The sequence below is a fragment of the Phragmites australis genome, chromosome 10 (assembly GCF_958298935.1).
Source record: "Phragmites australis chromosome 10, lpPhrAust1.1, whole genome shotgun sequence".
Classification (NCBI taxonomy): domain Eukaryota; kingdom Viridiplantae; phylum Streptophyta; class Magnoliopsida; order Poales; family Poaceae; genus Phragmites; species Phragmites australis.
In genome coordinates this window covers 8,089,251-8,115,890 of record NC_084930.1, presented here as the reverse complement: position 1 = coordinate 8,115,890, position 26,640 = coordinate 8,089,251, and the positions used below count along the sequence as shown (strand labels likewise).

General features: G+C 43.3%; 1 protein-coding gene across 1 annotated transcript; it reads right to left on the bottom strand.

Annotated features, from left to right (window-relative positions):
* Positions 1-7,055: 7,055 nt before the first annotated feature.
* Positions 7,056-10,645, bottom strand: LOC133931143 (auxin efflux carrier component 2-like). Its single transcript, XM_062377948.1, has 7 exons — positions 9,556-10,645; positions 9,157-9,332; positions 8,754-9,057; positions 8,063-8,148; positions 7,805-7,962; positions 7,641-7,717; positions 7,056-7,532 (listed from the first exon to the last, which is right to left on the bottom strand). Exons 1-7 carry the CDS (start codon positions 10,551-10,553, stop codon positions 7,466-7,468), a joined length of 1,866 nt encoding a protein of 621 aa, XP_062233932.1. The 5' UTR covers positions 10,554-10,645; the 3' UTR covers positions 7,056-7,465.
* Positions 10,646-26,640: the final 15,995 nt, after the last annotated feature.

The following is a 26,640-nucleotide window of genomic DNA, read 5'->3' as shown; positions in this document are numbered from 1 at the left end:
TTTTATTTGTACTGTATAGTAGTGCACATCATCTCCATGGTTGTAGGAAGACAACATGCTAGGAGGTGTTTGTCCTAACTGGCGTAAGAAGATAATATGCTGGGAGGTATTTGTGGGCAATTTTCCAAACAGACGTATATATTTGTAATATTTTGATTTAACAAAATATAAAAATAAAAAATCGTCAAGATATCAGATTGAATTGGGTCCTTACAGGTCTTGCAACATTCAATGGGCCTAGCAGGCTAGCCCACTTCAAACCATAGTAGAAAAAGAGACCGACGCATTATCCAACAAGTCTTTTTTGCATGACGGGCGAAGTGGGCCTCCGCCGTGCTTCCAGCGCGCACGGCACATCACGGCCTCTGCCTGCCAACTTGTTGCTGCCTCGTGCTTTCATATTTTACTATTGCAAATATTGCCATTTTCACGTTTCAAGAGACTTGCAAGTAACTTGAGGGAGAACCCATGATGCTTATTCAGCAGAACAGAAGAACGTGTTAGAACTTCCCATTCCTGGACATCTCAAATATTGTGGGCATGGTATTATTTTTAAATTCAGCTACCAATGGATTGGTTGGGCTGCTCTTTGAAAGGATAAATAATATGGATCTTTCTAATGGACTGTGTAACCATGTTTGTAGTTCTGTTGAAGATTGCTACTTCCTTTGAGTAGGACAGTTCCCGATGATGCCATTTCTTTCTATGATTTCAGATTTCTTCCCTGATTATTTTTCGTATGGAAGCCACTCAAATGTGTTCAAGAATAAAACAGTAGTGCCACAGCTTAAGCAAATACTGCAGAGTATGATGGCAAGGGCAATACTAATGAAGCAAATCTCATTGGTGAAGAATATATGTGGAGGGTCAAGGTGACTCCGTGTGAGTATAGTCTCTAGATTCATCAAAGAATAGTATCTTTGTTGTTTCCCCCTTTGTTTTATGTAAGCCTACACAGATCACATTATCCAAAAGAACCAAACAGCTGTAGATGGTTCATAGTTGGATGAAGCATAGGAATTTTGTTCATGAGTTAATGTTATCTTTTCTACTTTAATATGGTTCATTTTCAGTATTGAGTATTCCCAGTTACTACCTTCAGTGCGATAAACTGATTTGATAGCTCTCTAAGGACACGATCTTCTATAGCTATGTGTAGTTTTATTATAGGTCTAGGAGTGTGCGTGGTGTGCGTTGGGTTGGAGCTTGTGTTTGCGTATGAACAGATACTGCAGTTGTGCCGAGTTATGAGGCATAAAAAAAAGACAATGTTGTATTGCTTCCTTTGATTAGATTCCATTGACTAGCTGGTCTAAGTGGTTAAATTTCGGGTTAACTCATTGACTTTTGCTGCCATTTGGAGTTCTGGTCCAGTCGATGAAGCATAATATACTGAATTAGGCATGGCCGGTATTGGCTGCTATCAACGAAATATAAGATGTTACCCCACTGTGTGCTCAACCTGTATTCTTCACTTTGACAACAGCTTTCACGAATAGTCCAGACTTTGAAGGCGGCCTTCATGAGACAAGAACAATGGTTAAGACAAGAACAATGGTTACAATAATCAGGATGAAGACTAATCACCAATCAGTTACAGAAAAGTTTCAGACTTTGATTAATCTAGATCATCATGCATGCTCCAGGCAACAAAGGACAACCCACCAGCAGCAAAAACAACACAGAGCTTTCACATGCGTGTGAGCAGACCATCTAGCTAATGTTTGACCCTTCACAGTTAAGTACCATTGATCAATTATAGGAGTACTCTGTTAGGCAGACAAAAAAAATAAAATCAGAGAAGAGGCTTCCTCATGTGGTCCACTGCTAAATCCCTAGAAGCCAGAGCGTGCTGCGTGCATGCATCGCTTTGGACTCACCAATGCAAGCTACACAACGCCTTTACACATCAATAAATTAACAATGCTGTAACTAGCTAAGTAGCCATGGCAGATGCAGCTTCAGACTTGAGCTTTCAGAGTAAGCATCTGAAAATATCTGTGTGCACGCAGGGACTAAATCTTGTTGGATTGTGATCCGAATTTTTGTTGGAATTCTTGTTGGTCAGATAAGGAACGTCTTCGGTTCATATTTCAGAACAATCCGTATTAGACTCGAGTCATATGTGTTCACCCCTATAAATATATCTTGTAAGCTGTAAGGAGAGCTAAACGACTCATTGTAATCCCTTGCGTTGTACACATCTCTAATATAGTGAAGATCGTTGATTGGCGCCTATGATTTTTACCTGTAAGGGTTTTTCACGTAAAAATCGTGTCTCGTATTCGATCATATCGTACTTTATTTCTAACAAGTGGTACCAGAGCCGGATCAGTATACACGAGAATACGGAAAAAAAATAGATCTATTTTCATCGTCGTCGGATCACGTCGTTGGGATTTGTCGATTTTGCCGGATCAGTTTCGTCATCTTCGCCGATTCGCGCGCTGCCACTACTGCCGTCCGTCCGATCGGATTTGGTGCTCTTCCCTCCGCTCCTGGCCAAGTTCGTTCGACGTTTTTCACGTGTCTCAGATCAGATCAAAAGAAAAAGTTGTTTCATGCTGGCTGCTCTCCTGTGAAGAAAAGAAAAAAGGGAGAGGTTCAAGTCTCGAGGACACCCGGCCTGCTCTCTCACGTGAAAAGCCAAAACTTGGCATCTTTTCTAGGTGCACCCGAGGAAGTCTATCAGGAGCTTTGCTGTTTTATTGCTGCATGTACACAAACTGTACCAGGACTTCTGCAGTTTTTTGTTTCGTGCACACAGGGCTGTACCAGAGGGGCTGCAAGCTATTTTGTTGCTAACTATTCTTCATCATGGCTTCTATGAAATATGATATTCTGCTGCTAGATTATGATACAAGGTTTTCTCTATAGCAAGTAAAAATGCGGGCTATTTTTGTACACACTGATCTGGATGATGCGCTTGATAATTTTGGAAATAAGGATCAAAAGTCTTGGTCTGATGAAGAAAAGAGAAAGGATCATAAGGCTTTGTCACAAATTCATCTTCATTTATCAAATAATATTTTGCAGGAGGTTTTGCAGGAGAAAACCGCTGCTGCTTTATGGCTAAAGCTGGAATCGATCTACATGTCCAAGGATCTAACCAGTAAAATGCATTTGAACATGAAATTGTTCATGCACAAATTACAGGAGGGTTCTGTGTTGAATCATCTTTCGGTCTTTAAAGAGATCGTTGCTGACCTACAGTCTATGGAGGTAAAATATGATGATGAGGATTTAAGTTTTATTCTTTTGTGCTCATTACCTAGTTTTTTTGCAAACTTCAGAGATACCATATTATATAGTCATGATACACTAACTTTGAAAGAAGTTTATGAGGTCTTGCATGCCAAGGAAAAGATGAAACAAATGGTGTCTACAGATGGCTCTACTTCCAATGGAGAAGGTTTGATTATGCGTGGCAGGACAAAGGAAAAGAATTTACATAATAGCCAAAGAGATAAAAGTTCGAACGGTTACAAGGTTCGTTCAAAGTCTAGAGGCAAAGAAAAATTCTGCAGGTATTGCAAGAAAAATAATCATGACATATATGAATGTTACAAGTTGAAGAATAAAGAAAAAGGAAAGGTAAATCTACTGAAGAAGGTAAAGCATCTGTTGCTGCTTCTGATAATAGTTCTGATAGAGAGACTCTCGTTGCTTTTGCTGGATGTGCTAGAATTTTGACAGATATGAGGTACGTTACAGGTATGAAAATGAACCTTATTTTCTTTGAGTACTCTTGATAATAAAGGGTATGATTGGTCAGGTGGGGATGATATTTTGAAGTTGAAAAAGGTTCTCTTATTGTAATGAAAGGTGATTTAAAATCTGCCAATTTATATCATCTTCGAGGCACTGTAATCACAGGTGATGCTGTTGTAAGTTCACATTCATTATCAGATTCTGATGTTACTAATCTTTGGCATATGCGTCTTGGGCATATGAGTGAACTTGGTTTGGCAAAATTGAGCAAGAGAAGTCTTTTTGATGGACAGAGTATCGGCAAGCTAAAATTTTATGAGCATTGTATTTTTGGCAAGCATAAGAGGGTGAAATTTAATACTTCAGTTCATACAACAGAAGATATTCTTGATTATGTGCATTCTGATTTGTGGGGACCATCTCGTAGGTCTTCACTAGGTGGTTCTCGTTATATGTTAACTATTATTGATGATTACTCGAGAAGAGTTTAGCCTTATTTCTTGAAGTATAAATCAGAAGCATTTAAAGCATTTAAAGAGAGGAAGGTTATGGTTGAAAGGCAAACCGAAAAGAAGGTAAAGAAGCTTCAAACTAATAATGGGATGGAATTCTGTTCTTATGAATTTGATTCATATTGTAAGTCTGAAGGTATTGTAAGACACTACACTGTTCCTGGTACTCTACAACAAAATGGTGTAGCTGAACGTACGAACAGAACTATCTCGAGGGCCCGTTGCATGTTGTCTAATGCAGGTATGCATAGACGTTTTTGGGCTGAAACCGCTTTCACTGCTTGCTATCTTATTAATCGATCACCTAATATTACCATTGATAAAAAAACTCCAATTGAGGTATGGTCTGGTTCTCCATCTGATTATTCAGAATTGAGAGTTTTTGGTTGTCCTGCTTATACTCACGTTGATAATGGTAAATTGGAGCTTAGAGCTATTAAGTGCATCTTTCTTGGTTATAAATTTGGTGTTAAAGGTTATAAATTATGGAATCCTGCAACACAAAAGATGGTGATTAGCAGGAATGTTGTCTTTAATGAATCTACTATGTTGCCAAATGCTCCTGTTCAGAGTCAACAGAGTTCTAGCGTGCAGGTAGAGCATTTTATTAATGCAGAAAGTACACCATATACCGTTGTCCAAGATACACATATTGCTGAAAATTTATTTATTTATCATGATTCATCTAGTGTTCCACATTTTTCTCCGTTGTGCAGCATACACAACATTTTATTGCAGTTGATAGGCCTAGAAGGCAAATTAATCCACCCAAGAGGTTAATTGAGGAGTGTAATATTGCTGCTTATGCTCTAAGTTGTGCAGAAGAAGTTGAAGGTAATACAGAACCTTCTAATTACAATAAGGCTATTAATTCTGCTGATTGCAATAATTGGATGACTGCAATGCAAGATGAGATGGAGTCACTTGAAAAGAATGATACTTGGGATTTAGTCAAATTGCCAAAAGAGAAGAAGTCTGTTCGTTGCAAGTGGATTTGCAAAAGAAAGGAGGGTATTTCTCCTAATGAAGCAGCAATGTATAAGGCAAGGTTGGTTGCAAAAGGCAATAGCCAGATTCCAGGTATTGATTATAATGATGTATTCTCCACTGTTGTGAAGTATAGTTCTATTTGCATTTTATTCAGTATTGTTGCTATGCGTGATTATGAACTTGAGCAATTAGATGTTAAAACTGCATTTTTACATGGGGAGTTAGATGAAGACATTTATATGGATCAACCTAAAGATTTTGTTATTCCTGGAAAAGAAGACTTTGTTTGTAAATTAAAAAAATCTCTTTATGGTTTGAAGCAGTCCCCTAGACAGTGATACAAGAGGTTTGACTCCTTTATTCTCTCTAATGGTTTTAAGCGTTCTGATTATGATAGTTGTGTCTATTTGAAGACTGTTAATGGTTCAGCTATTTATTTGCTTCTCTATGTTGATGATATGTTGATTGCTGCAAAAGATAAATCAGAAATAGCCAAATTGAAATCACAGTTGAGTAATGAATTTGAGATGAAGGATTTAGGTGCAGCAAAGAAAATTCTTGGCATGGAGATAATTAGAGACAGGAAAGCTGGCAAGTTATATCTTAGTCAGCAAGGTTATATTGAGAAGGTATTTTGTTGTTTCAATATGCATAATGCAAAACCAGTGAGTACTCTATTAGCTACTCATTTCAAATTATCTTCAGCTCTATGTCCTGAGTCAGAGTATGATAGTGAGTACATGTTTAGAGTTTCATATTCTAGTGCAGTTGGTTCACTTATGTATGCCATGGTCTGCTCTCGTCTTGATTTATTTCATACACTGAGTGTTATTAGTAGATTCATGGCTAATCCTGGCAAAGAGTAATAGAAAGTTGTTCAGTGGATTTTCAGATATCTGCGTGGTACTTCTAATGCTTGTTTGCAGTTTGGAAAATCTGGAGATGGACTTGTTGGTTATGTTGACTCAGATTATGCTGGTGATTTGGATAAGAGGAGATCTCTCACAGGTTATGTTTTCATCGTTGGTGGTTGTGCTGTTAGTTGGAAAACATGTTTGCAGACTACTGTTGCTTTATCAACTATTGAAGCTGAATATATGACTATTTTTGAAGCATGCAAAGAAGCTGTTTGGCTGAGAGATTTGTACACTGAGCTTTGTGGAGATAATTCTTGCATTAATATATTATGTGATAGTCAGAGTGCTATTTGTCTTTCAAAGAATAAGATATTTTATGAAAGAACAAAGTACATTGATGTGAGGTATCATTATATTCGATATGTCATTGCTCAAGGTGATATTAAAATATACAAGATAAGTACTCATGATAATCCTGCTGATATGATGACAAAGCCGGTTTCTGCTACTAAATTTGAGCTATGCTCAAGTTTAATTGGTGTTACAGTTTGAGTCCTAGAGACTTTTAACGTCGGTGATATTTATTATTGAAGGGAGTTTATTGATGATTTTTTATTTGCTATAAGATGAAATTTGTCTCATGTGGAGTTTGTTGGATTATGATCCGAATTTTTGTTGGAATTCTTGTTGGGCCAGACAAGGGACATCTTCGGCCCATATTCCAGAATAGTCCGTATTAGACTCGAGTCATATGTGTTCACCCATATAAATATATCTTGTAAGCTGTAAAGAGAGCTAAGAGGCTTATTGTAATCCCCTACGTTGTACACATCCCTGATATAGTGAAGATCGTCGATTGCACCCGTAATTTTTTTCCACAAAGATTTTTTACGTAAAAATTGTATCTCGTATTTGATCCTGTCGTGCTTTATTCCTAACAAATCGAAGCAAGCTCCAGCCTCCAGCTCTCTCAACAAAGCCATCAGAGTGGATTGGTCTGATCTGGCCATGCAACTTGGGAACTGCGTGTATTACTTTATCCCAATGTGTGTGTAAGATCAGGCAAAATTGCGCAGATCATGTGTCTCTGAACAAAGGAATCAACTGGTGGAATCTTTAGCACCAACTTGGCAAATCAACGGTTGAATCCTTCATACTCAAATCCCTAACCTTTACTTTGGATCTAAAACAGTAGCCAAAAAAAAAATGAAAAATTGAAATCAAGGATTTTTTTTCCCTCTGCATTTCTCTCTAGGGTCCTACTTAGTTTGCCCTATTTCTCTGCTCTCATGATCTCTTCAGGTTTTCAAGATAGCCAATGTGTTTCTCTTTGCATTCATAGGTACAATCCTAGAATCCTACTTCTCCCTACCCATTTGCTCTTCTTCAGGAAGTTTATATCCCAAGAAGAACATAGTAGAGTATCGTGATCGGGAGTGCGATGAGCATCCCAAAAATAACCCTGAAATATTCACAAACATGGAAGGTGTTAGCCTACTTCAGTGAGTAAACAAACAGCAGTTCAGTATGAGATGTATATCTTGCAAACTTTGAGCAGGGAATTGCTTACGCTGTGCTAAGGATTTGAGGGTGGCAGTTATACTCCTTGGCAAACACAAAGGGAACGATGCCTTGTGGAAGTGCAGCCTGTTGAGCAATCAAAGATTCCAACTTAAGCCCATTGCAACTTTTTACTTTGCAAAATTTGAAGGTAAATATGTCATTCATGTATACCTGAACAATGGCAACGTGCAGGAGCACTCCCCGGAGCCCAATGGCAATGGAGGTAGCTGCGATCACCGCCGGACCGGTCAAGAACCTCACCGCCATCGCGAACGTCGCCACCCTCTTGCCACATGAGATGATCTTTGGTTGCAGTGCCATGAACAGACCTAGATTACACATACTACAGTCAGAATTTCTTGGTTCTAGTAAAGAAGAAACGATATATCAGTTTATGAACAGATATCAAATTGTCAATATTGTACGTACCTAAGCTGAACATAGCCATTCCTAGCCCTGCATCGGAGAGTAAAGATATTGATCCCTTTATAATTGAGGGCATTTGGATGTTCCACCTGAAATTTCAGAAACGAAATTGTTTAATCAATCCATGTTAATCAGCATACACATGATAAGAGAATCAATGTTATAGATGCCTGCAGCATGTGACCCTCTCCCCTAGAAATGCCTGCTGTTTTCATCTCTCCTCTAGATGTACCAGCTCGTAGTGTAAAATAGTACAATGACGCGTGCATATAATTGTACTCTTCTAGACACGATGCGTCGTGCATTTGGTCATGGATGAGCTTGTCGATCATGCCTGTGCCGTCTGGATGGATGGAGACAAACACGGCATGATTTGGTCTGCTGCTGCAAGGCTGCAGCCTCCAGGCCTCACATAAGACCTGCATCCGTGCATGTGCCAGACCCGAGACCGACGTACTTCTCATGTGCTCTCACATGCAAACGCTAATCCTACAATTACAAGCAACCTGGTAATGAACGACATGGCAATCTAGATATGGACCTGGTCAATTGACGCACTTGATTATTGAATCCTACGGAATTGAGCTATTCTATGTGAAATTCCTACGCTCTGTGAAGTGTTTATATTGCCACGAGAACCAATCGTGCGTGAATTAACGGATGGATGGATGGATGTGCTAGTGCTAATCTGCACCTGAATGAGACGAGGGACCAGACGAGGCCGATGAGGCTGGAGTAGGTGTTGGGGTTCCTGATGAGCTTCCTCCACACCATGATGAAGATGAGGCGCGTCATCACGCTCGCCGGCGGCATCGGGTGTGCGGCCTCGGCCAGCCCCGGCACGTCGGCGCCCTTCTTGCGAGGCGCCACGTACGGCGAGCCCGACACGGGGAACTTGGCGGCCAGGCCCGTCGCCGGGCTCTTCAGGCCGTCCTCGATCTCCAGATCGTTGGCCGCCGCGTCCTGCTTCTTGACAGGCGTGACAGTGCCACTCACACCTGGAGTACACACACGTACGTAGAGACCAACCACTGTTAGTGCTAAGGTTTCAGTATCCGGCGATCGTCGCGTCCTTTGGAATATTGCTAGCTTGTTACCTTTTGGAGTGGTGGCGTCGGCTGGCGCGACCGGCGGCGGTGCGGCAGCGAAGTCGGTGGAGGCGGCGTGGTTGACGGCGTTGCGGAGGTTTGCCTCCGACACGGGCGACGCGCTGGAGCTCCACACGAACATGTGAAGCTCCTTGTTGGAGTTGGAACCCCCGAGCTCCTTCTTCCTGGTATATATTGCCAAAGGAAAAATCAGTTTGAGATTCGATATCATATACAACTAAAAAGTATTAAGATTTCAAGGACGTTTCTCCATTCAAACCACCTACTTTGCTTGAGTAAATCAAATGTACAGCATTTTTCATTAGATGATTAGATTCAATGCATTTGCTTAACAAGCTGATGAGCCAAAGCTTTTCTAGATATGGAGAACGGACTTGACATACATACCACGGCGGTGGCATCATGCCGGGGTTCGGCGCGGGGTACGCCGTCGCGTCGCTGCCCTTCCCGGACGCGAACTTGTTGGCCACCTGCTCGTCGAGCCCATGCGCGCCGGCGCCGGCGCCCGGCTGCGCTAACGGGCTGGCCATCTTGCTCCCGGAGAACATGGCGTAGAAGTCCGACTGGTTGAAGCTGGAGCCGCGCGGCGTGGGCTCCCGCGACGTCTGCAGCGAGTAGATCTCCACGCCCGTCAGGTTGGACGCGCGCGGGGTCATCGCCGATGACGCGCCGTACGGCCGGTGCAACGACACCCCTGAGCGCGCGGTCCCGTGCCCCGTGGTGGACGCGGACTCGGAGCGCCGGATAACGACGTGGACGCGCCCGTCGCGGCCGACCTCGGCGTCCGCCTGCAGCGCCTCGCGTCCGTTGAGCGAGACGACGTCGGATTCGACCCTGAATGACGCGATGCTGGCGCCGACGTCTGGCGGGAACTGCTCGGAGATGAGCGCCTTGGCGCCGCGGTACTCGAAGAGGAAGAGCATGAGCGTGTACCAGATGACGCTCTGCAGCACGACGATCTGCACCATGAGAGAGCCGGAGAAGTCGCCGTACATGGCGCGGAGCAACGGGATGCCCATGACGAGCGTGTTGGGCAGCGTGGAGAGGGAGAAGAGCGTGATGGTCCAGTCGAGGGAGGCACCCGCCGCGCCCCTGCGGTAGCGGGAGAGGACGTTGTGCCAGACGGCGAGCGCGGCGAGGATGACGATCTTCTGGAGCGAGTCGGCGGCCAGGAAGCGGTACTGCATGGCGTAGGGGTCGTTGGTGGAGATGAAGTGGAAGGAGAGCAGCGGCACGGCGAAGACGGCGACGAAGCGGTTGATGCCGGAGCACTGGTCGGGCGTGAAGATGCCCCACCACCGCACGGACCCGTACGCCAGGAACATCGCCACGTACAGCGGCACGATCGCCGCCAGCACGTCGTAGATGTCGCGCCCGATGATCATCGCGGCGACGACGGATGACGCAGACGCTCACAGTCGCAGCAACTTAACTGTTCTTCGGTTTCTACAAGATCTGCTGCTAGCTGACGCTATGTCGCTAAGAAAGTGTGAGAAGAGAAGTAGAAGGGATCGTTATCTACTTATATAGGAGGTGTGATGCTGGTTAGAAAGTTGGAAATAAGATAATCGCAGCACCAGTACTAATTAAGCTGTTAGAGCCCCATACTTGTTTGACAAAAGCTCTCTGACAAGAACCTTGGCTCTAGCTAGCTAGAACAGAGTAAATGCATGCTAAGATCGAGCAAAATCTGAAAGCTCCATCTATGCACGCATCTAGGTCCAGAGAAATTAAGTGATGATCGATGACCTTGACATGAACTATTTAGGTACGTACAAGTAGCAGAAAGATGCATGGATGCACGGCTCGATCGCAACCGATCGATCAGGAGGAGATAGGATTGCAGCTCAGCGCGCACTATGTACATGACGCGTACGACCAGAGATGGGCTCGATCGATCGAGCTGGCTGCTACAGTCTCGTCGTAATTGCACGACGAGCGACACCGACATGGCGTCCGTGCTGTTCGATCATCTGGTTCTCGATCGACCGCGGTAGAAAGATTTGGATCGTTCTTTAGCCTTACAGGTTTCTTGGTCTGAAAAGCGGCACCAGTGGACAGCGGCGGACACAGGACTGATCTTCCTCCTCCTTGAAAACCTAGCTAAACCTAGATGAATTTACCGTAAGGATCGTGTTATATATAGCCACATAATTACATAGTTTATTACACACGATCTTATCTGATCGTCTCTGATCACGCAGGAACCAAACAATCGGTTGTTACGGGATCTCCGTCAGTTATCTGACGACAATACACACATGATAGAATCCTAACTACTACACTGATTCTTTACAGCTCCCCTCAATCTCAACTAGGTCTACCAGGTTGAGATTATTCTTCAGACGATCAAAAGACTTCCTGGCAAGTGGTTTGGTAAACATATCTGCCACTGGTCTTTCGATGAAATGAACTTGACTTCTAGTGCCTTGGCTGCAACACGCTCTCCGACAAAATGATAATCCACTTCTATGTGCTTAGTGCGAGCATGGAACACTAGATTGATAGTCAGATATGTAACTCCTAAATTGTCACACCACAACCTCATAGCACTAAGCAACCGTACCCCTCAATTCCTTCAACAAGGACCGAACTCACATCAATTCTGCTGTAGCATTAGCTACGGCTTTGTATTCAGCTTCATTTGAGGATCTCGACACAATTTGTTGTTTCCTAGAGCTCCAAGAGACAATATTGGACCCAAGACAAACTGCAAACCTACTTGTTGACCTTCGGTCATCTGGACAACCGGCCCAACCAGAGTTGGAATAAGCATTGAGCACCACTGAGTTAGACTTACCAATTTTCAGTCCTACTCTCATGGTCCCTTTGACATACCTTAGAATTCATTTTACTGCTGCCAAATGTTCATCAGTAGGTGTTTGAAGGAACTGACAAACTTTGTTTATAGCATATGCAATATCAGGACAAGTCAAAGTAAGATATTGTAGAGCTCCTACAATGCTCCTATATTGAAAAACTGAATCTCCTGATAATTTTCTCCCTGAATCTCGTGATAATTTTTCTGAGCTCACCATAGGTGTACTGAGCGGTTTGCAATGATGCATATTGGCTTTGTGTACCAGATCGTAGATGTACTTTGTTTGTGTCAGAATTAGATCTCCACCTTTCCTAGTTGTCTCCACTCCAAGAAAGTATCCGAGCTCCCCTAAATCTTTTACTGCAAACTCCATGGCCATCTGCTGAATGAGAAGGTTAGTTGCCTCTGCCGAGGAACTTGCAATTATAATTTCATCCACAAACACTAACATGTAGATTGTGACAATTGGCTTCTTCAGAATGAACAAAGAATTATCAGCCTCGGATACTTCAAAACCAAGTTTGTAACTGAGCCTAGAGTACCAGGCACATGGAGCCTATTTTAGACCATAAATGGCTTTATCCAATTTACAGATGTGACTAGGAAACTTGGGATGTTCATATCCAGGTGGTTGTTGCATGAATATTTCTTCTTCCAACACACCATGCAAAAAAAGCATTCTGCACGTCAACTTGCCGAAGGCTCCATCCACGAGTTATAGCAAGAGTTAAGATCACATGAACAGTGACTGGTTCTACCACTGGACTGAATGTGCCATGATACTCTATACCATACTGTTGTTTGAACCCTTTTGCTACTAACTGCACCTTGTATCTGTCAATTGAGCCATCGGGTTTCTGCTTTACTCTGAACACCCATTTGTAGTCAATTAGATTGTAATTCTTCTAAGATGGAACAAGGTGCCAGGTCTTGTTCTTAATGAGAGCTTGATACTTTGTGTCCATTGCCTGCCTCCAATGTTTGTCCTTTAGGACCTCATGATGTGACGTTGGTTTAGCAAAGAATGCACTTTTACCTGTCAAAGGATACCTCACAGTTCCATCCTTGTACTATTTGGGCTTGATAATGATGTCTTGTAATCTAGTGCATGGTCTACTTGGACCATCTCCTTGTTGATCTTGCTGAAGTTGAATCTGATAGACAGGTTCCCGCTCCTCTTGTTATGCATTCTATGCTTGCTCTGCAGCCTACTCTGTGTTGTCAGAAGACTTTGTGTTGGTGTTGTCGACCAACTCGTCAGAGATTGCATTCCCCTGTGTTCCTATAGAATCAGAACCATAGACTACAGAGACATCAGTAGTAATGATAAGATGATCATCATACGACACATTACTGGTATTTGGTTCAGCAGGAACAAAGGAATTTGTGAGATGTGTCAGTTTAAGAGCAAGGAGGTCTGTCAGAGCTTGAGTGCGAGCAGAAGTAGAATGAGAACCAGAATCAACAAAAGGAAATTTACACTCGACCAATACTGCGATCTAGGCATTTGTACCCTTTGTGGAGATCACTGTAATCGATGAAGATACATTACCAACACCTGAATTCAAGCTTTCGATGATTCTTTTTGTGGGATAGAGCTAATGTGCTTTGGAGGAAATTTTCTCTTTCTTAGCAAGTCCTCCAAAATTTCTTGCCGAATTGACATCAATTGGTTGAGAAATTTTTTTATGATTCTATTTTGGCATTGATGTCAATTGGGGGAGAATTTAGACTAGATGTTATATTTTGTAAGAAGGCTTTGCTTATGGGGGAGAATTTGATTATTGGGGGTTGGGGGGGGGGGGGTTAAAGGCTATGCCTTTGATAAATGAGGTGAAGGTTTTTGCATGCATAAGTTGCATGGTTTGCTTTGCATTGCATATTCACTTTTGATATATATATTGTTATGCTTGCTTCATATGTATAAAGGAAACTCCATTGAAAATTTGAGATAGACAATATATTGAATGATATTAAGATTTATTCACACATGTATATATTGTGAGGGAGTTTACTATATACATATGTTGGTTTTTACTGACATTAAAAGCTTTGTGGTGTTTGATGCTAGTAAAGCTTATTTTGATAACATCAAATATCTTTGTAATGATTGATAAATCCAAACATGTTCTTTGTATACATTTGTTTTTTTGATTAGATGTATAGTAAGAACTTTAAATTTTAAATATAACCATCTAGTAAGATTGTCATCAATTACTAAAATAGGGGAGATTGAAAGTGAATCTAGCCTATAAGTTTAGTTTTGGTAATTAATGACAATACCTACAGACTAACAATGTTGTTGAGAATTGTTGGTAGGTTGTTCCATATGTGATGCATGGAAGATTGAGCATTGATTCGTTAAGGAATGCCATGTGACCAACATAGATGCATCAAGATGAATGATCTCTAAGTGATGCTCATGAGATGAAGAAGTAGCTCAAGAAGATTGACAATAAACGTGAAGACTAAGTCACTTGTGGAGGTTAAGTGATTTAAGGTATAAAGTTATTAATTGAGTTTTATGGACTAACTCATGTGCTTTGTGCTTAAGAGTGAGTTGGGGGTTAGGTTCTATAAGAAGGCATGAGTTGAATTGAGATATTCAATATGTCAAGTTGGAACAGCAAGATCAAGACAAGCTTAGTAGACAACTTGTGTGCTTGATGCTTATGGTTCATACCTAAGTCGTGAACCAGATGAAGATGATGAAAAGAAAGAAGTCTTCCACGCTTGATGCATGGGAAGCAATCAAGTGGACTTCATCAAGCTTCTAGAAGGTCAAGAGAAGATCAAGATGAAAGCGAGGATGATCGTCATCATCAAGAGAAGAGGAGTTGATGATGTGCCTTGAAGAGCTATGAGAGGTATCAGGGCTTGGATGATATGTTCGTCAAGTCCGACGGGATTGCTCAAGGCAAAGGTATAGCTAGAATATATTTTCTAATTTTACTGGTCTTAAGGAGTTTGGTGAGATACCAGGTTATAGGATCGATAGCCATACTATTAAGAGGGGCTACTGAAAGCGTTGCTCTCGATTGTTGTGTTGAGTGCTCAAACCATGTGCTTAGTGCGGGATGGGTTTGTGTTGAGAGTTTGCTTTAGGAGTCCAGGGTATCTAAAAGGTGTTTTAGATCTAACCCATTGTGTTGTTGGCTTTAGTGGCGAAAAGTGGTTGTAGCCAATCCTTAGTGGTGTTTAGCACGTACCATGTGGTTCTTAGTTTAATCTGGGGGGATTAAGCATTGAAAAATTAGAGGAAGTGTTCGAATTGGTCTTCGGAGTGTTCCTAGCTTTGATTCAATGTGTTTGAGATCATGACTTCAGTAAGAATGTGTAGCCCTCTGAATACGCTTTATGTAGAGTCCAAAATCGCCAAAATCAGACTTCGAGATCAGAAGTTATCGCTGTTTTCAAAGTGTCAACTATGCTGATATCGGAAGTTCCAATTCCCAAAATCAGAAGTTCCGATGTCAATCAGAAATTCCGATGTTTTAGAAATCTACTGCTCTCGCGTTTGGAGTTATTTTTTAATCAGAAGTTCCGATTTGGGAATCGGAAGTTCCGATGTGTGGTTTTTACCAAGTCTGGGAGTGAGTTTCGTCCATATTTGACCGTTGGGATTCATAGGATCGGAAGTTCCGATCAGGATATCAGAAGTTCCGATATGTACAGTTTGAGTCCAACGGCTAGTTTTTTAGAGTGAGATATTTATACCCCTTGGCCTTCTTGAGTGGGGCTGGTTGCATGGCTAGCTTTGCGCTGCTTGTGTGAGGTGTTTGAATTTAGTGTTCCACCTTTGAGTGCACTCCTTCCTTCTCTATCAAGATTTGGTGAGAATCAAACCTTTGTGGCTTAGTGAATAGAGGGAGAGAGGTGTGAAAGGTGTGATGCTTTGGTAGCCAACGGTTGTCGTATTAGTTACGTGTGTTGAGTACTCGGTGTTGATCATGCACGAGATCAGGAGTTTGTTACTCTTGGAGACTACCGTCTCCTAGACGGCTCGGTGGTGGATTGCAGGCGATCTCCTCAAGTGAAGATTGTGTGAAGGCCCGAAAGTGGTTGTGAAACTCACCATCTCTGGAGTGGAGGAATAGTTGGTCATAATGGAGGTGAGGAGTGCATGTGTGCAACCTCGTGAAGAAAATGGTTGAAAGCGACCTAGCTCAAGTGTGATCGAGCTTTCTCAACAGAGACGTAGGTTATCGGTGGATATTCGAACTTTGGTAATAAATCATTTGTCTCCGTATTTCCTTACTCTTATGCATTACTTTGATATCCATAATTAATCAGAACACCCGATAAATAGTAAAATCAGAACTTTTGATGAACAGTAATTTTAGAATTTCATATTAGAGTTTTCTTGCATATCTTGCTAGATTTGAATAATCTATGTCACACTCTAGTATTGTAAGCTCCACACTTATTTAGGGTGATTGTGCACTGGTTAAGCCTACCATATTTAGGTTTTTCACTTGTGAAAAATCCGTTAGTTTATTAAAACACCAATTCACCCCCCTCTAGACGACATCATTGTCCTTTCAGTATGTAGAACAGCAGAAGTGCTCAACTTGTCATTCGTCAACTCGCCCTCTTCCTCTGCACAAGAGTCAAGAGCTCAAGTGAACAAAAGGTATAAAGTTTTTTGGTTTGGTAGATTAGTTCATCCGTTCATATGTAGTGTAGTATATATATATATTTTTGTTTAGTAGATTGGTTCATATGCAGTCTAAAAAAGTGAACAGAAGGTATATATTTTCTGGTTTGGTTAGAATGCCTGTGAATTGAATATATTTATGTAGTCTAGTGTTTCGGTAGATTGGTTCTTTAATTTGATTAAATTTTGTATCATTTGTAGACATCTAATTATATTTATGTTGCATCTTGTAGATTGTAGTTAATTGGTACTAGAATTACACAATGAAGAGGACCAAGGCATTGTCATCTTACTTTGTTCCTGCTCCTACTCTTGTAGTAGGATCTAGCCAACCTCCTCTAGAACTAGAAATGAAGAACACGAAACATTACAAGCATAAACAATAGGAACAAGAGTTAGCAATGCTAATTTCAATCCCCATGTTGAGCCTGATTCCAATCAAATTGTCGTAGATCCTAGTCTTTGCATACCAATTGAGCAAATTCATTTGAACATTGGGGATGTTGCCAAAAGGGAGTACATTTCGATACGTCCATGCCGACCAAAAGATCATAATTATCCATAAAGTGTAATAAAAAAACGCAATAGGAGTTTTCTTGAAGGATGGTTTAAAAGTCATGCTTGGTTGGAATACGGTGTTGCTAAGGATGCTTCCTTTTGTTTTTTTTTTCTTTAACAACCAAGAGCTGAAAACTTTGGTATCATATCCTTCACCAATATTGTGTTTCATAGATGGAAAGATGGAACTACAAGTTTGAATGATCATGCTAAAGGTATTGCTCACAATAATGCAAGAAGGCATTATGAGGCTTACAGAAATCAGAGGCAAAGTATGTCACATGTGATGATTAGTGGAAAAAAGAAGAAAGATGATGAATACAAATGTCGTATGCTTATTATATTAGGAGCTGTAAGATTTCTTCTATTGCAAGCACATGCTTTTCGTGGACATGACGAGTCTTCTAGCTCAAGCAACAAGGGAAACTTCTTAGAGTTGATAGAGTGGTATAAAGCCAAGGATAAAAATATTGCACACCTACTTCGTTACAATCAAATGACTTCATTAGAAATTCAAAAAGACTTGTGCAAATCTTGTGCACAAAAAACCACCCAAACCATTATTGCAGATATTGGGGATAGCTATTTCTCCATTCTTGTTGATGAGGCTCGAGATGCATCTATAAAGGAGCAAATGGCTATGGTTTTGAGGTTAGTATCTAATGTTTGTTTGCTGTTTTTTATTTAAAGGCTCACCATATTAGCATCAAACCATGCTTTTTCCTCCATGCAGGTATGTCAATTCATGGGGTCAAGTGATTGAGAGATTTCTTGGTCTTAAGAATGTTGCTGACACAACACCATCTTCACTAAAGGAAGCTTTGGATGGTATGTTTGCTTTCTATGGTTTGTCTATGTCTAAGTTGCGTGGGCAAGGATATGATGGGGCATCAAATATGAGAGGAGAATTTCATGGTTTGCAAAGACAGATATTGGATGAGAATCTATATGCTTTTTATATACATTGCTTTGCACACCAATTACAATTAGTGGTTGTTTTGGTTGCCAAGTATTGTTCTTTTGTCTTTGATTTCTTTCACACATCCACTTTGATTGTGAATACCGTTAATGCTTCTTGCAAGAGAAGGGATCAATTGGCCCAATAACACCATGAGAATCTTATGAGCCAATTGGACAACGGTAACAATTTTTCAGGGAGAGGGAAAAACCAAGAAACCAACTCGATGGGGCTTATGCCATGGTGTCGTATTATTCTCATGTGGGATGCAGTTCTAGAGGTATTGGAGAATGTGACTGATTATGCCTCCAACGGGAAAAGAAGTACATGGCTTCGGTTTTGTTAAAACAAATGGAGTGTGTTTGAATTTGTGCTTATATTGCATCTTACGATTAAATTATTGGACATAACTAATGATTTGTCACAATGCTTGCAAAGAAAAGATCAGAACATTATTCGTGCAGTAGGTTTGATTGGGACCACGTTGCAGAAAATTAATGATATACAAGAGAATGGTTGGGAGGACCTATTTGAGGAGGTAAAGACCTTTTGTCTTCTACATCACATCGTTATACCAAATATGGAAGATATAATAACTGTTAGGGGTCGTTCAAGGGGTCGTGTTGGACAGTTGGTAAATTACTATCATCACTTCAAATATGAAATCTTTAATGTGGTATATGATCAAATTATTGTGGAATTAAACAATCACTTTTTGTTGAAAGATCTACTCAATTATTGAGATGCATTGCTTGTTGGCAAAAATCTAAAATACGCAACAAACGTAACTGTATTTGCTAAAATAGACAACATATCGGCATATTTGCAAATTTAGCACTTGCATTCAACACCTCAAACACTGAAAAATAGATTCCGGTACCTGAGGTACCAAAGACTCCTGTATTTGGCACCTGAGGTGCCGAATATGATACTATTCACCATATTCGCCACTTGAGGTGCTGAATACAGTGAACAGGTGCCGAATACAGGCCGACCCAAAGCGACCGTGGCGTCGTTTCGGTTTTGTCGCTTTTTTTGAAACCATGTGATGCCATGGTTTGCTATAAAATATGAGCGGGATGGTTTTGTAGCACAATTTAGTTTTATCAGGCACAAACAAATAAATAAAGAAAGGAACTGAATGAGTTAGTGTGTCGTAATTTTTTCGATATTTTATTATTCATTTAATGTATTTGTGTAGGTAACTTTTTTGGGAAGTAACACTGGGAGGATACAAAATCTAATTTGTTGAATATTAATAGTTGTGAAGTACGATTATCATAACCCGCTATAGACATTACATACGCTGATAAATATTACATGCGATATGAGGTTTTTCGTCACTGCGTGAATGGACCCAAACCATAAAGAAATGATAATAACAAACGTTGGCATGTACGGTATGCCTAAAGACTAACTTAATAGTGTGGCATTGCTAAATCAAACATACCTTAGGGAATGAAAATAGATCGCGTTACAATAGATGCTCTATACTGAGTGCACCTAGGATATTTGCCCTTTCGCAGGGCATCGAGGCCCTCCGCTTTAGCGTGATGGGCCCTCTCCCGCTTACTTTCTCTCTCTACTTCACGTGCCTCAACCGTGGCGTGGTCCTTGGCCGTCTTTCTCATATGCTCCTCCTCCTGACGCTTGAGCCGTAGTTTCTTCTGCTGTTACTCATACTCCCAGCGTTCGTACGCTTCCCTCCTCCACCGGATGCTCATGTCGACCCACCGCTTCTGGTGCGCATTTTGCTCCATGTCCAGCCATTCCATGAAGTCACAAATAGGTGGAGGATACTAAACAAATGAAACAAGAGGGTAGATTAGTAAGACAATGCATGAAATCGTACGGAAAGTGCCATATTAGTGATATATGTCGCTATACCGGTGGGTACTCATACGGTCCATATCGAGGTTTGTTGCACTGGGAGTTGGCACACATGAAGAAGCGTAGGTCATATGTGTAGGAGATATCCTAGGACTCATGAAGCCTACAAGAGTTAGCACAGAAGCACATCGGCAGTTTGACCCCCGGGGGGATGAAAATTTCCTAATGTTTCTTGGGTGGGCTTGGTGGAGCTAAGGAAGACATTGCAGTTGAGAGAGCTGAGGAGGGAGTGGTCTATCCATGGATGAGGGTGAGGTTATTTATGTTGGCTGGGGGCTGGTGAATGGACTGAGTGCATGATCTTGGCTAGAGACTAGAGCATAGGATTCCCTGTGAAAGCGAAAAAAGTTATGGTATTGATGCTTGATAAAGATTCCCCATGAAAGCTATTGCTTGGTGTAGTTATTTCATTCTACAAAAATTTAGCAATGAGTTAATGTTGCCTCTGCATGGAGGTATAAAATCCTATGAAAGCGTTTCCTATTAAAGCTGTTGATTTTGAGTGGGTGTAGAAGTAACATCTATCCCTTTGATCTTAATCCAAAGTCGAAGCCTGCTTTAAGCATTCATCCTAAAGCAAGCACAACCCGAGGTTAAACGGTTCATACAATCACATTGTTGATTTTAGAGTTGCAATTAATTTTAGTCTCCGAGGTGCTGGTGATACATTGTCGTGTCTAAAGCCTGAGTTCACAAATACCTTTCATATGTTAGAAAGAATTGTGCTTGGATAGTACGTTAATATAATAAACTTACCATCACATTGATTAGACAAATAGTTCATAAACAAAATAAATAGTCTTGCCTGCAATTTGCATAGTTCGTAGTGCATAGATGTTGAATACCTAGATCATGTCAAGATGACGGAGGAAAGTGGTGATGCAAATTAGTGGAAGAATGCCAACTGTGCCAGTCAATGCTATCAGGGTAAGATAGTTATCTCTCTGAGGTGGTAATGTAAAGTTGTAAGGATAGAAAACAGCAAATCCACCATCATTTTCAGGGTCATCAATGTCCTCTGGAGATGGAGGCCTCGGAGGGAGGGGTTGTTGTGGCATGAAATCGTCGTCGTCGTTGTCATCTTGAGCTATTATGGTAGTAGCACGTCATATTTTCTTGTCGGTTGTACGCCATCTCGATATGGTGCGTGAACGTCATCTTGCAGTGATTATTGAACCTTCTCATGTATTGCTGCTGGAACGTCGATGCATTGGGGGCATGAAATCATTATCCTCATCGTCCTCACCATTTTCTGGATGAGTAGTGGAGAGCGCCCCCGTACCCCTTAGGTTTGCTGACTGTCGTTGTCTTCTACGCGAACCAGACACCCCCGCCAAAGAGCATATACATCACTAAATAGTTTGTGATGTCTTTATTGATCAACTGTGCGTCTTCTGGGAACACCTAACGCAACGTTATGACTCTGTACCAAAGCACAAATCCATGACTATTTAAGAAACATTAAACAAGTATTAAATATCACAATTATTTGACAAACATTACATAAATTGTGTGCCAGAATTATTTAACAAACATTACATAAACTAAAAATAATTAAATTAACAATACAGTGAATAATACAAAATAGGGATGACTACGATAATAAAGTCAACAATACATGTGTCGTTAACAAGTACAAATGCACCAAACAACTGTACTAGCGACTCAACGACGACGACACCGTACACAATCTCTAGGAGTGTACGCGTTTGGTAGGTGTGTGGCCCTTATCCCAGCGGCCTGTGTTGGCCCTGCCTCATGCTCCATTGCTCGTCATCATCAATGTCCTTCCCTGTGGGACCCTCACCGAATGTGTATCCCGCCTATCGGAGGGTTAACTCCTGTCGCAGGGATCCTGAGGGACCCCTTTTTAGAGATTCGGCTGGGGGGATGATCCTGAATATGTTCACCGGAGAAATAAATGCGATGGCCGGTGGGGTGGAATGATTTAGTGCGGAATGGAGTAAATGCACTAGGGTTTAGACAGGTTCGGGCCGCACGGAGGCATAACACCCTTCTCCTGTATGGATACTATAAATGCCCTGAGAATGTCCCTCAAGGATGTTGCTGGTTACAAGAATGTTTGTCTATCCTAGAGCATGGGACTCTTTGTTCTTCAGTCTGTGCATATCTGTTGGCTTCGGGTGCTCTTGAGCTTCTCTTCTCTTCTCTACCAACTTCCTCTGGGATTGTCTAACTCGTCGAGCGTCTTTCTCACTTGTCTCTCGATTCAGCCTGTTCTGATATTCTTAGCCTCTGTCTTTGTCCGTGCTGCCGGCTGCTTTAAATACCCGCCGGCAGTAGCGTGCCCTGAACGGGAGGGCACGAGTCCCAAGGCACCATAAATGGAAAGGGTGTCATCATAGCCTCTGCGCGAAGTGGCCGGGGGTGGAAAAAATGCCCCGCGCCCGGTCATCCGTCACCATAAATGCACTGGCAACAGGTGCCGTGTAGAGGGCCCACCGGGCAGCCGCAGAGCGGCCCGACGTGCCCGCCCTGTCTTGTTCTCCTGCCACAGCAGTGCGACAGACGGAACGCCTCGGCCCTCACGATGTTTTCCCGAGGCGTGCCGGATGGTACGGGATGGGACCCGTGCATTTAATGTCCCCACGCCCTCCTGCCAAAATGTGGCAGGAACTGACACCGAGCGTGGTGGGAGCAGTTGGAGGTGACAGGCCACGCGCGCTCTTAAATACGGCCTCGGGCCTTTGACTGGCTGACACCTCATCACTGGGCCCCTGTGGGGGCCACTGACGGAGGGGCTTCCTGGGTCGTCGGGGAACCGAGTGCTCGGGGATCACTGTTCACCTCCCCGAGCACTCTCTCCCGAGAACGCTCTTTCTTGGTCCTCGGGGAACCGAGTGCTCGGGGGCTACTGTTCACCTTCACGAGCACTCTCTCCCGGGCATGCTTGTACGGATCCTCGGGGGACCGAGTGCTCGGGGGCCGCTGCACGCAGCCCCGAGCACTCTGTAACACCCAAAAATTCAAATTTTTGCAATAATTTAAAACTTTCTTAGAATTAACTCAGGTGTTGCAACTTAGCTCAATAGGAAATTAATTTCTAAAATTAACATGGCCTAGGATAATTGTTTGATTGCATTCATGCCGTTGTAGATGCAATAAGGTTTTATTGGGTGGAAAAAGTTTGCAAAATTTCGCTAGGTTTCGCCGCTTTAAAACCCCATTGGAAAATTTGTTGAAATTCAATTGGAAAAAGTTTTGGAAAATCAGAAAGCGCTCTCGGGCCGAATCCTCCTTCTCCCTCGGCCCAAACCCCCTCCCCCTTCTCCTTTTTTTTCCTTCCCTCCCGCGTGGGCCGCCGACCTCCCCTTTCCCCGAGCCGGCCCACCGGAGTCCTGAGCCAGCGCCCGCTCTCGCTGCCGTGTGGGCCCGCTGAGCCCCGAGCCGAAGCCGGCTGCGCCAAGCCAAGCCGACGGCTCCTCTTCTCCTTCCTCTGGCCACGCTAGTGCTTCAATGGCTGCCGGCCAATTCTCTCTCTCGGCGCCCTCTCCTCTCCCTATAACCGCCGAATTCAAACCCTTAAGCTCCACCAAGCGTTCCCCGGCTGTTTCCCTTTCTTTCCCCCTCTCTATTGCGCGGTGATTGCAAGAAACCGCCGGCCATTAAGGCCATGGCCGCCGCCCCTCCCCCTTCAAATTCCGGCCACCCCGCTCACGCTTTCCCCTATTTAAGCCGCCCTCTACCACCTCGGCGAGGTCCCCGCACGCCGCCCACCCACTCGCGCCTCATTTTTCCGCTCGGAACGCCGTCGCCGCCCCTTCTCTTCTTCGGCTCCGGTGAGATGCGCCGCCGTCGTCGCCCATCGCGTGCGCGCCCTCTCCGTCTGAGCTAACCGCTCCTTTGGACCTGCAGGACCATCCAGAGCCGATTCTTCGGGTCGCCGTCGTTGTTCGGGCGCCGGAACTCCCCTTCTACCGCAGCACCGACCGCCACCACCGTCCTTGTCGTCGGCCGGTCACCTCGACAGCTCTCCGGTCTTCCTTTTGCTCGGGGTAAGTTCGCCGGCTCATCCTCATCGTTTTCCGCCGCTCACCGGAGCATACCGGCCACCGGAGCCTGATTTTCGGCCAAGTCCGGCGACCCCCGCCATGCCCGCCGCCGTGCTGGGCTGTCAGCCCCTCTGGTCCATCACGGTCTGGTGGACCAAGGGCCTTCCCTCCGGCCCGTGGACCCGGTTCACATGTTTTCCAGTAGCAATTCTTTTTATTTATGACATCAGCAGGTGCAATAAATAGGATTTTTCAGTACAAAAACAATTCGGTAATTCTCTGAAATTCAAATAATTTGCAGAATAGCCCCTAAATCTTCAAAATCTCATAACTTTTTGCTCGTAGCTCCGATTTAGGCGATTTTTGCGCTCATATTCTCGTAGCGACGTGTAGAATCTGTTTATAGGGTTTTTCTCTAGTTTTAGGAATGTTTGGTGTACTGTTCTCATGTTAGATTGTGTGCTCGTGTAGACGATTCAGTCCAGGAGTTCGGCAACTTTCAAGAGGAAGATTTTGAGGGACCTGTGCAACACTTCGACGAAGGCAAGTGTCTTGACCATGTTGCAAACCCAGCTTTTACATCAAGTAGTCTTTCTCAAAATATGCATGATGCTTTACAAGAATGGGTAGAATAGCAAATACTTGTGTTGGATATAGATGCTTTATCCATACAAGATCATCATGTTTTTGCTTAGCCATGCTTTAGATGAACATGTAGCGTGTAGGATGATAAATCTTGAGTTATGAACTAAAAAGAATTGATATAGGAAGAATATCATGGAAAATTTATGTTGTTAAGGGAGTTAACAACGGTGATAATTGGGGTTCTGGGCAAGAAAGGGGTACTTTTTCCGACATGGTTGGTTGTTTGGTTGTTGGGTAGTATACCCTTATGGGGTTATTGGAGGTCTTGCCCAGACCATTTTAAGGACCGGTTCGTGGAGCGAACACCCATGGCAAACAAGGCAACCACGAGACCAATATGGTACGGCTTGGCCTAGTAACTAGATGTTCTCCCAGGGTTGTATGAGCCAATCGGATGTGTAGATAAGGAAGGGTTACTTCCCGATTCTACCCGGCACAAGAGGGGGCCTCTGGGGTGGAGGGTTACTCCACTTATGTACGGCGGTGAAACCTCAGTGGGCAAGTGCATTCTGGGAGACTCTCTGGAAAAGCCTCGTAGTGATCTCTTGGCGCACACCCCGGAAGTGTGTAAGGTACCATCGGGTGCTGGCAACAGAGAAGATCACGACTCGTGGGTAAAGTGCACAAACTCTGCAGAGTGTCAAACTGAATATTCAGCCGTGCTCACGGTTATGAGCAGCCTGGACCCTCGCATGATTAGTCGGGGTGGGTGTTTTTCCTTGTCTGGGAATTGGGTTGAATTCCCGGAGGTTAAAGAAAACCTTTGGTACATCTTTTCTCGGTTAAAATAAAAATTTGTTTCCGTAGTTCAGGGCTAAAAAAACAGCTTTTATGCAAATGAAACCCTAGATTAGGAAAACCTTGTCTCAAGCCACCATATTTGATTCATTTGTTTTCCCCCCACTTGTTGAGTATTGGAAATACTCACGCTTGCTGTTTCAGAAGGTGACGCATTTGAAGATTTTCCTGAGGATGACTTCCCCGAGGATGGCGCCGAGTTCTAGGCTTGTGGAACCTCTCGGTTGGCTGCCTGTTGGTTTGGGGCTGTGCCGTTCCCTTTTTCCGCTGTGGTGTTCTTTTCTTTAGACCCGTGGGTGGTCATTTTGTAATATTCTAGCGTTGTAATAAGAAACACTGTGTCTGTTACACTAATGAAGTCGCTATATGTATGAATAACTGATCCTGGCATACATATAGTTTACATCTGGTTTTGGTCTTTAAACCGGGTGTGACAGAAGTGGTATCAGAGCCGTGTTGACCGTAGGTCGCAAGCCTAGCTAGAAATGGTCGCGTAATAGGGATTAATTTATAAAAAAAAATTATATTTGCAAAATCTTCATTTACCCTTGAGCTTCATTTTACTGCTTTATTGAAAATGTTTTCTGATTCTCTCTTGTTTCCAAACTGTAGATGGCTCGTGTCAAGCAGACTGCCCGCAAGACCACCGGCGGCTATGTTCCTCCCCGTGCCCCGGCCACCTTTGCACCCAACGCCTCTGCTGGACCTAGCCGTGGAGTCATCATCCCTAAGAACGGAAGCAAGAAGCTGTACCATTCCAAGGGATTCGAAGCAGGGAAGGCACCAATGATACTGGTGGAAATGCTGCAGCGTCTAGGGTACACCAAGGCGCCTGTCTACCACGGTCTTCGCCAGATTTATCCAGGACGTGAGGAGTGGACAGTGGAGGTGTGCCTCTACGGTTCTCCGGAAGGCGACGACAATTATGAGATCGTGGGCATCCACAAAGCCATGGCCGTCCGTGCAAGCTTCGAGGCGGGGATCCGAGATGCAGCAAGGCAGGCACTGGCTCGTGTCTGTGAGCGCCACAGGAGTGCTCTGAGGGGGACCTCCTACGACTACTTCCCTCGTCGAGAGCGTGGAAGCCGGGACATCAAGGTGAAGGCAACCACCCACGAGCACAGCGGTGTGG

What these genes read in the sequence shown, in the direction of transcription:
- LOC133931143 (XM_062377948.1), bottom strand. Translation starts at nt 10,553, where the DNA reads ATGATCATCGGGCGCGACATCTACGACGTGCTGGCGGCGATCGTGCCG. An exon ending in TGGTCCCTCGTCTCATTCAG is followed by an intron (nt 8,149 to 8,753) that starts GTGCAGATTAGC and finishes CTGAAATTTCAG; the next exon opens with GTGGAACATCCAAATGCCCT. An exon ending in AATGGCTATGTTCAGCTTAG is followed by an intron (nt 7,963 to 8,062) that starts GTACGTACAATA and finishes TGTGTAATCTAG; the next exon opens with GTCTGTTCATGGCACTGCAA.